At 36.4% G+C, this 12,906-nt stretch overlaps 1 protein-coding gene across 2 annotated transcripts in view; it reads left to right on the top strand.

Moving 5' to 3' along the window:
* Window positions 1-12,822, top strand: part of emp (epithelial membrane protein) — a 110,757-nt gene extending 97,935 nt beyond the window's left edge. For both annotated transcript variants that reach the window (XM_076132675.1, XM_076132676.1), the window contains 7 exons: window positions 536-742; window positions 1,833-2,059; window positions 4,395-4,549; window positions 5,170-5,291; window positions 5,844-5,969; window positions 6,424-6,566; window positions 7,382-12,822. In XM_076132675.1, the coding sequence (XP_075988790.1) occupies window positions 536-742; window positions 1,833-2,059; window positions 4,395-4,549; window positions 5,170-5,291; window positions 5,844-5,969; window positions 6,424-6,566; window positions 7,382-7,493 (1,092 nt within the window). In that variant the 3' untranslated portion in view covers window positions 7,494-12,822. The remainder of the gene's footprint in view (window positions 1-535; window positions 743-1,832; window positions 2,060-4,394; window positions 4,550-5,169; window positions 5,292-5,843; window positions 5,970-6,423; window positions 6,567-7,381) is intronic.
* The last annotated feature ends 84 nt before the right edge of the window (window positions 12,823-12,906 follow it).

Below are 12,906 nucleotides of genomic sequence, written 5' to 3'. Positions count from 1 at the left end.
ACCACAAGGCGACGACGCTTAGCAGCCACATCAGTCAGCTCGTGACCACGGTCGATACAGTTCGATCGAAACGTCGGGTAAACAAATAAGGTATCCTAACCTTTAATTTTCAAAGTTTAAGAACCGTAGCATTATAATGTTATGTGTACAAGTCTCGACAGTTTAAAATCGTTAAGTAAATCAAGTATCGTGACCATTGAAATATTCGCTGTACATAAAACTCGTCGTGCATCTTAGTTCGAGTATTATATGTACAAGCTGAGATAGTGAATAAACGTTAAGTGTCTTACCCCCGGTTTCTGGCTACATATATCGGTAGCTTATCTATTCAAATGCGTTTTTTCGGTCTGAGGTCTATTAAGCGGAAATTTATCTATTCAATAGCGTTTTTTTATAAGAGTTTAAACGCGATTGAATAGATAAACTACCGCTAAATGTACTTCAGAAACCGGGGGTAAGTGATTGAAAAAAAAAATTGCGGTACACATTCCAATAAATACACGTAAAGTCATTTTTTTATTTCTTTTCTTTCCAGAGTGCAACCTCTCAATCCAAGCACGCGGCGAGGTTCCTCCGTCTGGCCATGGCTTCCATCATGGACATCTTGAAGATCAAGCCTTTTGTGGAGGTCTCCGTGGGCCAGCTGCTCTGGGGGTACGAGGACCCACTCCTCAAGCTCGCCAAGGACGTCGTGCCAAAAGAACAGAAACTGCCGTATGAGGAGTTTGGACTGTTTTATGGGGTATGTAGTTTGAATGTTGAAGTAATAAACATGTTTTGTAACTCAAAGGTAACTGAATGATCTAGTGATCTATCAACGCACAGAACAAACTACTGGACAATACTGGAAAATTCTGTCCTAAGTTACAAACCACGCGGACGAAGTCACGGACAAAAGCTAAAAGACAGAACTTTCGGGATAAAAATACGTATTTATTATATTTTAACACATGTCTTACCCACTGCTGGGCAAGGGCCTCTCCGTACGAGAGTGGGGTTAGGCCTGAGTCCACCACGCTGGCCAAGTGCGGGTTGGAGACTTTGCATCTCCTAACGAAAATATCGCTGTTCTAAAGTATTGAGTGCATACTTATTTTGTTATCACGTATTCACGTAAATGTTCTATTAAGTATATTAGTAACAAAATTCAGAAAATTTGTTAACCTCTGTGGCGCTGTGAGCAGGATATGAAACTGCTGGTCTCGTAGTCTCAGGTTCGATTCCCTGGTCTGAAAAAGTTTTATTAGGTTTTTTAAGTTCTATTACAATATTTCTCAATAGTAACCCGGAGTTTAATAACGTGCCCTCTATTAAATGGGACCAACATTGTAACTTGCGAAATCTGGATATATTTCATATATCTTTACCTTCATCTTTGAGTATAACTATTTTCCAAAAAAATATCTTTATCTACTACACTTGCTACACACATATTCTATTAATCGAACTAGCCGGTCGGCAAAACCGAACAAGTGAGTCGAGTCGGTTTTGTTGTTCGATCAATATTGCCGAACCGAAAGTGCCTAACCAAATATGTGTTAAGCAAGCCTAATGGTTTAAGATTTGTTTTTTGTAAACAACGCTTGGTTAAGCCTTACCTGCGGGCTTATCACGTATCTTAGTTGACAACTAGTATACGTCATATTGATGGTCACTATGCCGTACATTGCTGCTTTAACGTAACGTATTAATCACTATATTCTAAGGGAGAAAACAATGTACAGCATAGTGGCTTTCAAATAGTTGTCAACTGAGATACGTGATAGTCCCCCTGGTCACGAGTCTAAATAATAACACCTTTACTCAACTTGTAACCAAATTCTACCTTCCAGAAAAACGGCACTTCACCCGACGTAGTCACGATGTTCACTGGCGCCAACGACATGATGCAGTACGGCATCATCGAGCGCTACAACCTGAGGGACAAGCTGCAGCACTGGACCACAGATCAGTGCAACAGCATCGCCGGGTCTGACGGCTCCATCTTCCCGCCTCATATCTCCAAGAACGATACGCTTGCTGTGTATGATAAGGATCTTTGCAGACTGTTGCCGCTTAAGTAAGTTTCTTTAAAACTATTATTAAATACCTGACATAACCTCTCCCTTGCCCAGCAGTGGCACATTAATGGGTTAAATTAATTTATGTTGTACATCTTTAATATATATAATTCTTCTGTAAGTGTGTCACTGAACTTCTCTTAAACGACTGGACCGATTTCGATGAATTTTTTTGTGTGTGTTCAAGGGGATCTGAGAATGGTTTAGATTCACAATTTTGTCCGCTGGACAATGTTTTTTTAATTAATTTTTAATTTATTAGTAGTTGTTGATTTTAGAATGTTTTACATTGGATCCGACAGACGGCGCTACCATCGTAGTGTCTAATATTTTTAGTCTGTCCCGTAAAATTTTCAAATTAAAGACGTGTAGACAGGACAACGTCTGTCGGGTCCGTTAGTATTATATAAAACTCAAAAGTGACTGGCTGATTGACTGACACAATGATCTATCAACGCACAGCCCAAACCACTGGACGGATCAAGCTGAAATTTGACATGAAGGTAGATGTTATAACGTAGGCATCCTCTAAGGATTTTGATCAATTCTACTCCTAAGGGTATAAAATAGGGGATGAACGTTTGTATGAAAATTCTGTCCTAAGACACAAACCACGCGGACGAAGTCGCAGGCAAGAGCTGTTTTATTAAATAAACACCAATCCATTAGCCACAAAAATAGTCACGAAAAAGAAGGTGTCACATCTAATAGCTCTATTTATAGACTATACATAATTACGTATATTTTGATCGCTACAATCATACAATCATGTCGTAATTACTGTTCACATACTTTGTCACTATGTGCTTAGGCATTAGAATGACAATAGTCGTGGGATTTACTCAGTCCTGTACTCACACCGAATCGTAATTGTATAAGTAAAATGTCGATTTATAATTAAACTAGCTGACTCGTGCAACTTCGCTTGCGTCACATATGAGTATCATAATTTTCCCCGTTTTTGTAACATTTTTCATTGGTACTCTGCTCCTATTGGTCGTAGCGTGATGATATATAGCTTATGTCCTTTCTCGGGTATCAAAGTATCTCCATACCAAATTTCATGCAAATTGGTTCAGTAGTTTAGGCGTGATTGAGTAACAGACAGAAAGAGTTACTTTCGCATTTATAATATTAGTATGGATGTTTAGTTTTTTTATTAATAATACTGTAGTTATTTACGTCAATAAAGCACGCACCAAACAACTTTGCATATGTGAATATAGAAACAAGCCAGTTAATTCATGGTATAAATACGCTACGGTGTGAACATTTCTCACGCGTCGCGACTCACACGTCATTGTATTACACAATCATATGTTCATTGTGTACCATGTAATATTGTATTACATAGGTTATTGTACATAAATACATGTATTACTTTAAAAAATAATAATTAAATGTAACCCATTAATGTCCCACTGCTGGGCAAGGGTCTCCTCCCTTAATAAGGAAGGGGTTAGGCCTTGAGTCCACCACGCTGGCCAAGTGCGGGTTGGGGACTTTGCATGCCCTCAGTAAATGTTTTTAAACAAATTTTTAGGCATGCAAGGTTTCCTCACGATGTTTTCCTTCACCGTTGGAGCATGTAATAATTATTTCTAATACACACATAACTCCGAAAAGTCATTGGTGTGTTGCCTCGGGTTCGAACCAGCGACCACTTGCGTGGGAGGTGTCAACTTATACCACTCGGCTATTAAACATCGAGTAGTAAGCGTATGATATTAAAAAATGAATAGTTTAAGAATAGGCGCTAATTGGTTGTTTACACAAAAAGTATTTATAGATATTCGGTTGTTCATAGCCGATAGAAGTAGAAAATTGACTTTCTTAAAGTATGAATAAAACAAATTCATCGCTAGGGATCGCTGCCAAGTGATTTTCGTTTTACTTTAGTTTATCGTGAACCAGCGGTAGCGCGTTGAAGATATTAGAAATTTATAATTAACAGGCAGGCTTCCGCTTCCGCATTATAAGTAAAGAAAAAGTCTTTTCGCATTATAGTATGTATGAACTTGTAATATAATCTTTTCTCTACACAAAAAAGCTCGATATTTGGGTAGCTCACAAGCTCACCGAAAGAAACCTAATGAACCGTGTACTCATTTGTGATTCTTGAAGCTAAAGAGATTTTATTATAACGGAGTCTATCTACCTGAAAATATTTCATGACTAAACCGACAGATAGTTGAAGATCCGGGTTCAACATAACTTTAAAAAAAAGGAAGAGTTAGAGGAGAGAATAGGATAAAACTTAGGAAGGAAAACAAGCAAAGCTAGTTTATATTGTTACTTATAATGTTTTACTAAAAATATTTATTTTTCCTCCAGATTCTTGAAAGAAGTAACATCGGCCGGTATCCAGGGCTACCGGTTCACTCCCCCGGAAGACGTGTTCGCTAACGACGAGCACAATCGCTGCTTCTGTCCCGCCGGACCTCCGTGCGCTCCTAACGGACTCTTCAATGTATCGCTCTGTCAATACGGTGAGTTTTAAGACGGTTTGATGTTGGGGCCCCTGAGACTACGGCTTGAGGGCCCTAGGTATTGGGACTGTGTTGGGGTTGTTGGGGCTCCGAGTGCTCCGTTGTGTTTTAACGCTGTTGTGTTAATATTCGGCTTGTTTTCAAACTATTGTTGGTGGTAACAAAATTTTGTTTTTATCGGACCACCTTGCGCTTTTAACGCACTGTTCAATGTATCGCTCTGTCAATACGGTGAGTTTTAAAGATGGTTTGATGTTGGGGCCCCTGAGACTAGGGCTCCAGGTATTGGGACTGTGTTGTGGGTGTTGGGGCTCCGTGTGTTGCGGCCTCGGAGACAGGGTCCCGGGGTTTTGGAGCTCTGGGGGTTTTGGGGCTCCGGGGTATTGGAGCTCTGGGTGTTGGGGCCGTTTTAAAAACCCTGTCTTTAGATTTGTCGTCTCACTGTTAATATAGTGAGCATGGGGATTAGCATGGGGCCCTGTTTATTTTTAATAAAAAAAACCTGATGCTAAACGTAGGTTTCGAAACTGTTTGTGAGATATTATTTCTATCAATTTTTACTGCGGGATTAAAAACCCCGTGTTTTAGTTTTAGCTAACAAAATATTTGTTATATTCCAGACTCCCCCATCATGCTATCGTTCCCCCACTTCTACCTGGCCGACCCGAGCCTCAGGGAGAAAGTGGAGGGCATCTCCGAGCCCGTGCCCGAAGACCACAGACTCTTCATTGATGTCCAGCCTGTAAGTACACCACCAGAATACTTATTACTATCTAATCTATACTGATTTTATAAAATGGTAGACTTTGTTTATTTCAATGCGCTAATCTCAGGAACCACTGGTGCGAATTGAAGAATTATTTAACGGTTGGATAGCCTATTTATTGAGGAAGGCTATATGTCATCATGCTACGACCAATAGGAGCAGAGTACCAGTGAAAATGTTACAAAATCGGGGAAAATTATGACCTATTCTCTCTTGCGTCACGTAAGTGAAGTTGCGCGGGTCAGCTAGTATAATCTTACCGAAGGGTATCGTGTTATATCCCAGGTAACTGGGTTGAGAATAACAGATAGTCAGTCGTTCCATGTAAAATACTGGTATTCAGCTGCATCCGGTGAGACTGGAAGCCGACTCCAACATAGTTGGAAGAAAGGCTAGACTAATATGTGAGCGGAACTGACTGTGAAATGATCACTACAACAGCTTAAAAAAATGCAAAAACACTTTGTCAAAACTTGACTTAAAATTAGGAATATATTTTTACCATTGTCTATATGCTTGTTATTTCAGGAGATGGGTATCGCGATGCGCGCTCGTGCTCGCATACAGATCAACCTGGCCGTGTCACAGGTCATCGACATCAAGCAAGTCGCCAACTTCCCTGACATCGTGTTCCCCATCCTCTGGTTTGAGGAAGTAAGTATTATATTAACTGACTATATATTTTCTATAATTATGTGCATAAATCCGCGTGCGAAGCACGGAGATCTGTGACTACGAGTACAAATGCCTATCATATTATGGGTATTGGTCCGTGACCGTAGTGACAATCTGACAGAATAACTCAAAGCTAGCATCTAGCTAGCTCAAGGCTTCATCCCGAACAGTTCGGGAGGAGACCCTTGTCCGGCAGTGGGACAGAAATTAGTTAAAATAAATCTAAATACAGTTAGCTTACTCCGAAATACATGATGATTCTTTTGTAGAAAAAAGGTTATTTCTGACCCGATTACAGATTAGTAAAATGTGTTTTTTTTTTTCAGAATTTAACGGACTCATCCTATTCAATAACTCTTAAAAATTGTTCAGCACTTGTACTTCAAAAGCCTACCTATTTTTAAGCACTTCTCAACATTTTTCTTTCCTCCAGGGTATCGACGAACTGCCTGAACAAGTGACCTCCCTCCTCCGACTGGCCACCAAGGTGCCCCCCATCGCTCGCACCACCCTCGGCTGGGGTCTCTCCGCGCTTGGCATCTTGCTCATCCTGCTGGCTGTCACCTGCCTCATCAGGTAATTGGATACTGTCTTACTAAAATACGTCGTGTACGCTCTGATTAGTTATACAGTGTTTTGTCACCTTCACTCATTTTTTTTATTTTTTCAACCCTTTCCTGTCCTACTGCAGGGCAAGGGTCTCCTCCCAAGCGAGGGGGAGGGGGTAGGCCTCGAGTCCACCACGCTGGTCAATTGCGGGTTGGGGCATGCCCTTAATAAATGTATTAAACAAATTTTAGGCATGCAAGGTTTCACCGTTAGAGCAAGTGATAATTATTTCTAATACACACATAACTTCGAAAAGTCATTGGTGTGTTGCCTCGGGTTCGAACCTGCGACCACTTGCGTGCCAACTTAAACCGGCTATCACACATTTACAGTTTCAAAATTCATTGTTAGTGACAAAACACTGTATGACGTTTAGTAACATATAGTCCAGTCATTATAGTAAGTTCACCTCGAAATTCGAGATACCCAACTGTAAGTCTGTGAAATGTGAATACTTGTATATTGACACCCTAAAAGCTCCAAACCTACATAATATATGGTAGGGAGTGCGCAACTATTAAATTTCAAGGTCCAAAGTCACAGGCTTAGGCGCTATTTTAGTAAATATCTCATTTCCTTTGGCTTTTTGCTATTTATATCTTCATTAATATTGTAGAATACAAAATTCTCAACAAATGATGTTTAAAAACATTCTCATACGGTGAACCGTTTTCGAGTTAGAGAACGGAGAGCGCGCGGTTAGCGTGTTAGCGGCAGGGCGTGATATTATACATGTATATTATTGATCATATTTTTCTAATAGCTTCATAATTACTTTCCAGATCATCTCACCGTCAAAGCACGCTAAGACTGGAAGGCCACGTGGTCGCCAAGCCGCCCCCCACTAAGGCACCCAGCAAAGAAAATGGCTACGAATTGAACAGCCGAAGATAACTGTTATACATATTGTTTATTGTAATAGCACTAGCAATTTCTGAATAGCAACGGTTTTGGGGTCAAAATAGGGGTCTATTTAACCCGAGTTTGGGGTCAATATGACTACAGTTAGAGATCGATTTAACCCACTTTGGGGTCTATTTTTTATTTGTAATGAGGGTCAATTTGATCAGTTTAATTCGAAGAAAACTTGACCCAAATTTAGGTGTGATTTTGGAGGAAATTGAGCTCGAGTTGGAAAGCCGATTTCACTCCATTTTGGGGTCAATATATTCCGGGTTTAGAGAGATATAACCCGATGTGTAAATAACGGGTTTAAATGAACTCTCGTAATGCAAATTTCAGCTAGGTATGACCCTGTTTGTAGCAATTATAATTGATTTAGTTAAAAGTATTAAGTACTATATTAGTTTGATCGTTAAATATGTTCTTTTCATCCTTTAATATAAAACGTTTCTGTAGTAAATGACCCCAAATACATTTTGACCCCGTGAAAAGTTTTTCAGAAATTGACATAAAAACTGTCTTAAGACAAATATATTTTGTATTTGTATACAAAGCAAAATATAGCTGGTGTAACGTCTAGCTTAGTTTTTATTTTAGATTTATAATCTGTAGTCACAAAGTATTTTTAATCTATGTAACAGTTTTTGTTGCCAGACCAAAAAATATATTACAATATGGCAGGTCTTAAGACAGTATTTTAAAGGTAACCATTGCTTTCTTACTTTTAAGTTGTTTCTTTGATTATGTAAATAATTAGAATTTTTTAAAAATCTTTTTTTTGACTGAAAAAACTAAAAAAAAGTATATTTGATAACAACGCCCTATATCGTCTCTGATTGTGAATCTAAACCACTCATAGATTTTTTCTGTCACACATACAAAATCTATCAAAAACGGTCTAGCACTTTTCGTGTTATAGCAAGATTATAATGACGTTTTTTTCTAGTTATTTGCGTAATCAAAGCAAACATAATCCTAAATGTTGCAATGGTGAAAAGACATCGAATAGATAAAACAATTTATGACAATATTTCTGTTGGTAACACTATGAGTCTGTGCTTTGCGGTTTTGGCGCGAACATGAAAAAATGGCGACGTTTATATAATGCAATTTTGTAATCGTGTTTTCTAATTTTCGCAATAATTTTGCTCAATTTTATTATGAATGGCACAGACATTTTTGAAGAATACTTTAGTATGTTCGAGCTGTTTGCAAAAGTTATTACTTAAAGAACTATAGTAGTGTAGCATTTAAAATGGCGGACAAGGAAACCTCTTACTAAAACAGGGTTTAAAGACAATAATTTATATTTAAAACTTTTGTACTATACTTGCTACACACATATCGGCATTAATCGGCCAAACCGGGTGGCAAAACCGAATATGTAGATAGAATTCAGGAAAAACGCTCGACATCGTCTGAATAAAAACCGAAATGTGACGAAATTACCCGAATGTACCATGCGCCGATTGCATAGTACAAGCCGAACAAGTGCAGTAATTGCTTCGAGTCGGTTTTGTTGCTCGATAAATATTGCCAAACCAAATATGTGTATTGCAATTACTAATTTACTCGCCCCCGGTTTCTGAGGTACATTTAGCGGTAGTTTTATCTATTCAATAGCGATTAAACTCTAAAAAATACGCTATTGAATGGATAAACTACTGCTAAATGTATCCCAGAAATCGGGCATAAGTCTCGAAACAAAACTCGAAAAAAATCTCGCTATTTATCTACAATTTACTCAAAGAAAAATATAAGTGCTTATTTTCTTTCCGCCATTTTAAGATATGCTACTATTTTGAAAATAAGGTGTCTACTAAATGTGATAGAGATTCTTTTTAATTATAAAATAATGCGTTGAACAAAATATTTTTGATTTTAAAAATAATTTGACACATTTTTTTTACGGAAAAATTATATTTTTTTAAACCGTTGACATATCACACGACTGTAAATATTTTATTGTATTTTTATTTGGCTATAATTTCGGTGAATATAAAATAATTTTCTTTTAACTATAATAATGTATCCATATTTCTAAATTAGTCTTTTCTGTTTTATTTTGACATTCCACCGTATTAATACAATTTTGCCGGAATTATAGTTTTTAAAAACATTATTAATTTTATTTTTAATTCTCTGGGCTTCGGGTTGCCATTAAAATCTAATGTATCGGTTATTATTTAAGACAGGTGTATTTTTGTGACTGCGATAAATCGATATTTTTCCAAAAAGTTATATAATCGATTTTACCACTATTTTTCTTTAATTTTTTCAACAAAATAGTGTTGTGAAAATCGACTAAATAATTTTTGTGATATCGATTGAGTTGTAGCGATTAGAGAAAATATTTTTTTATTAAAAAAAACTAATTTTACCGATAGTTGCTAGTCTTTATCTGGGTCCGTCCATAGAATCTTAGCTTAATATATTTTGTACCAATAATCAAAGTTTCATAGTTTTTAATGGAGCGGTTACTACGTATTTTTAAGTAATTTTCTAAAGCGTACTGATGTGTGAATTTTAAATTTCAGTAAAATCTGCCAAGTTCGACGTAGCAATGTTTTTATAGAACATCAACCAAGTTAAAAAGCACTTGTGTAATTACTGTAATTAGAGACAAAATCATTCTTATTTTCTGTCTACTAAATTTAAGTAACTAACACCTTAGCAAGGTTCTACAAAATATTGCCAAGTGTAACTTGAACTGAAACATTTTACTAACACTATGCAATTACAACACGAAAGCTAACTTGGCAAGATTTAATAAATCATTGTCAAGTGTAATTTGGCATAAACAAATATTCAACGCTAAAGAAATATAACATCAAAGCGTACTTAGCAAGTTGACACAAATCATTGCCAAGTATAACTTAGCAAGATTTTACAAAACATTGGCAAGTCGAACTTGGCAGAATTTTACTATTTCTACACTACGCTAATGCAATACATCACTTATTTCACACATAAGTAGGCTTGAAATACTATCGAATAGACGAATAAATAAAAGAATACGTACATAGGAACTTTAAAATGACAATTATATGGCATTTTTGCCAATAAAAGACCAATATATTCCAACTTAGGAGAGGACTTATACACAATTTATGAGATATGACTACTGGCCAGTGGCGACTGATGGATAAGTGACGGTTAACATAACCGTAAGATAAAGAGACGTGAGTTTAATGTAGAATAAAATACGGAAATTAACGCGAAAACGCATTTTACCTCAAAACTAGCTGACCCGCGCAACTTCGCTTGCGTCACATAAGAGAGAATGGGTCAAAATGTTCCCCGTTTTTGTAACATTTTTATTGCTACTCTGCTCTTATTAGAAGTAGCGTGATAATATATAGCCTTCCTTGGTGAGTGGGCTATCTTACACTGAAAGAATTTTTCAAATCGCACCAGTAGTTCCTGAGATTAGTGCGTTCAAACAAACAAACAAACAAACAAACAAACTCTTCAGCTTTATAATATTAGCATAGATTATAAATGCGTGTTCGCGTGAATTCCCGTATTCTATTATACATTAAACATGCAACGCGAGAGTTTAAAGTTAAGACGTGGTTTTATAAACATGTTTAATTTCTGATAGGCTAACCAGTACTTATCTAGCAGTTAAACTGGCAACGTCTTCCAATATATAACAAGAAACTAGTAAGGTGCTATTAAGGTCACTATTTTTATCTTAAATATGAGATTTACTCGACTTTTGTCTTTTTGGAGCATTTTTCTTATTGTTCCTTAATATAAACGGTTGTTGACTGAAGACTTTCAATTTTCAAATCATTTGTAGAACTTATTTAAAATAACGATATAAAATGCTTAATTTATGAAATTTCGCAAACAAATAATACTTCTTTTTATGACTGATTGAAAAATTGATTAATTTTTAAATACTTATTAATAATAATTAATAATCTTTTATCTTTTTAACCCATTACTGTCCCACTACTGGGCAAAGGTTTCCTCCCACACGAGGGAGGGGTTAGGCCTTGAGTCCACCACGCTGGCCCAGGTTGTAGTAATAATCTTTTATAAGTTCTGTAAATGATTTGACAATTAAACAAGTATAATAAAGAATTTTAAAGTGGAATTAAAAATTCATAAGAATGATTATTATATAATAGAATACGGGAATTAACGCTAACACACATCTTACCTTGGAATGCCTGACGTTTCGGCGCATGTTACACTCGCCGTGGTCGCAAGTTGACTAACTCCGGATTTTTTATATGAGTTTAAACACTATTGAATAGATAAACTACCGCTAAATGTACTCAGAAACCGGGTTACAGCCAGCGTAAATTCCCCTAGTCTATTATACAATAAACATGTAACGCGAAAGTTTAAATAAACGTGGAATTGAATATCTAATTCACGATTTCATAAATAAAATATGAGATTATTTCGTGTTGTAACAAACGTGCTCACTACGTCATAGTCAAAAGAATCATGTGAATGTGACAATGTGTAGTGAGTGAGAGACACAGATATAATGACATCACGTAGTGAACATATTTGTTATCACACGAGTATATTTTTTTGTAAAATATTATCCATTTATTCAAATGACAAGACTATAGTAAGAAATACTTGTAATTTTTCCAAAATTTGGCCAAGTTAACCCTTGCCAAGTTTTGAGAAAAATATTCTTTTGACGTATATCGATTGAGACTTTAAAATAATACTATTTAAGATAAAATCTGAACCTATTTTAAAGTAATTGACCAAGTTTTTGACAAGGTTTCGATTTGATTCTTGTTTAGTATTATTTGGCCAAGTTATTTCCAAGACTAATTTCACGTGAGGCAATCAAAATCTTAAAAAAAATTGAAATATTTTTTGAATAGCTAGAAAAAAATCTTCAGCTATGTCGAATAAATATACATATTTGTTGTCATTTACTAAGGCCAGTATCGCTCACTGGTCGGTAAACGATCAGTGAGTTAAGTAACTTGTACATTACATAGATGTAGGTGCAGTGTTTGAGCTGAGCGTCTCCGTGATACAAGTCACGCTTGTTGTTTAACATAACTACAGTTCACCACAAACGTACCAACTACTTTGACACTAGGTTGACGACTAATATGATAAAAATTCCGTTGCCTTATGTTAGTCTTGAAACTTGGCAAAAATACCTTTTTTCGTATAAACACTTGGCCAATTTGTATTCTATATTATACAATGGTGTTTTAGGCCAAGTAACGCGACTTATTGCTCAAATCCAATAATTTAGACCATCACTTAATTATATTTTGTAATATTAAAAATTGTTTGTAATTTGTAAATAAAATGAAGGTGTAAGATATTTTGTGTTTTATTTTATTACTAGCTTTTGTCCGCGACTTCGTCCGTAAGGTGCAGCGCAGACGACAGACTACAAAGACACAAT

The sequence above is a fragment of the Anticarsia gemmatalis genome, chromosome 28 (genome assembly GCF_050436995.1).
Source record: "Anticarsia gemmatalis isolate Benzon Research Colony breed Stoneville strain chromosome 28, ilAntGemm2 primary, whole genome shotgun sequence".
Classification (NCBI taxonomy): Eukaryota; Metazoa; Arthropoda; class Insecta; order Lepidoptera; family Erebidae; genus Anticarsia; species Anticarsia gemmatalis.
This window is presented reverse-complemented; position numbering and strand designations above follow the sequence as displayed.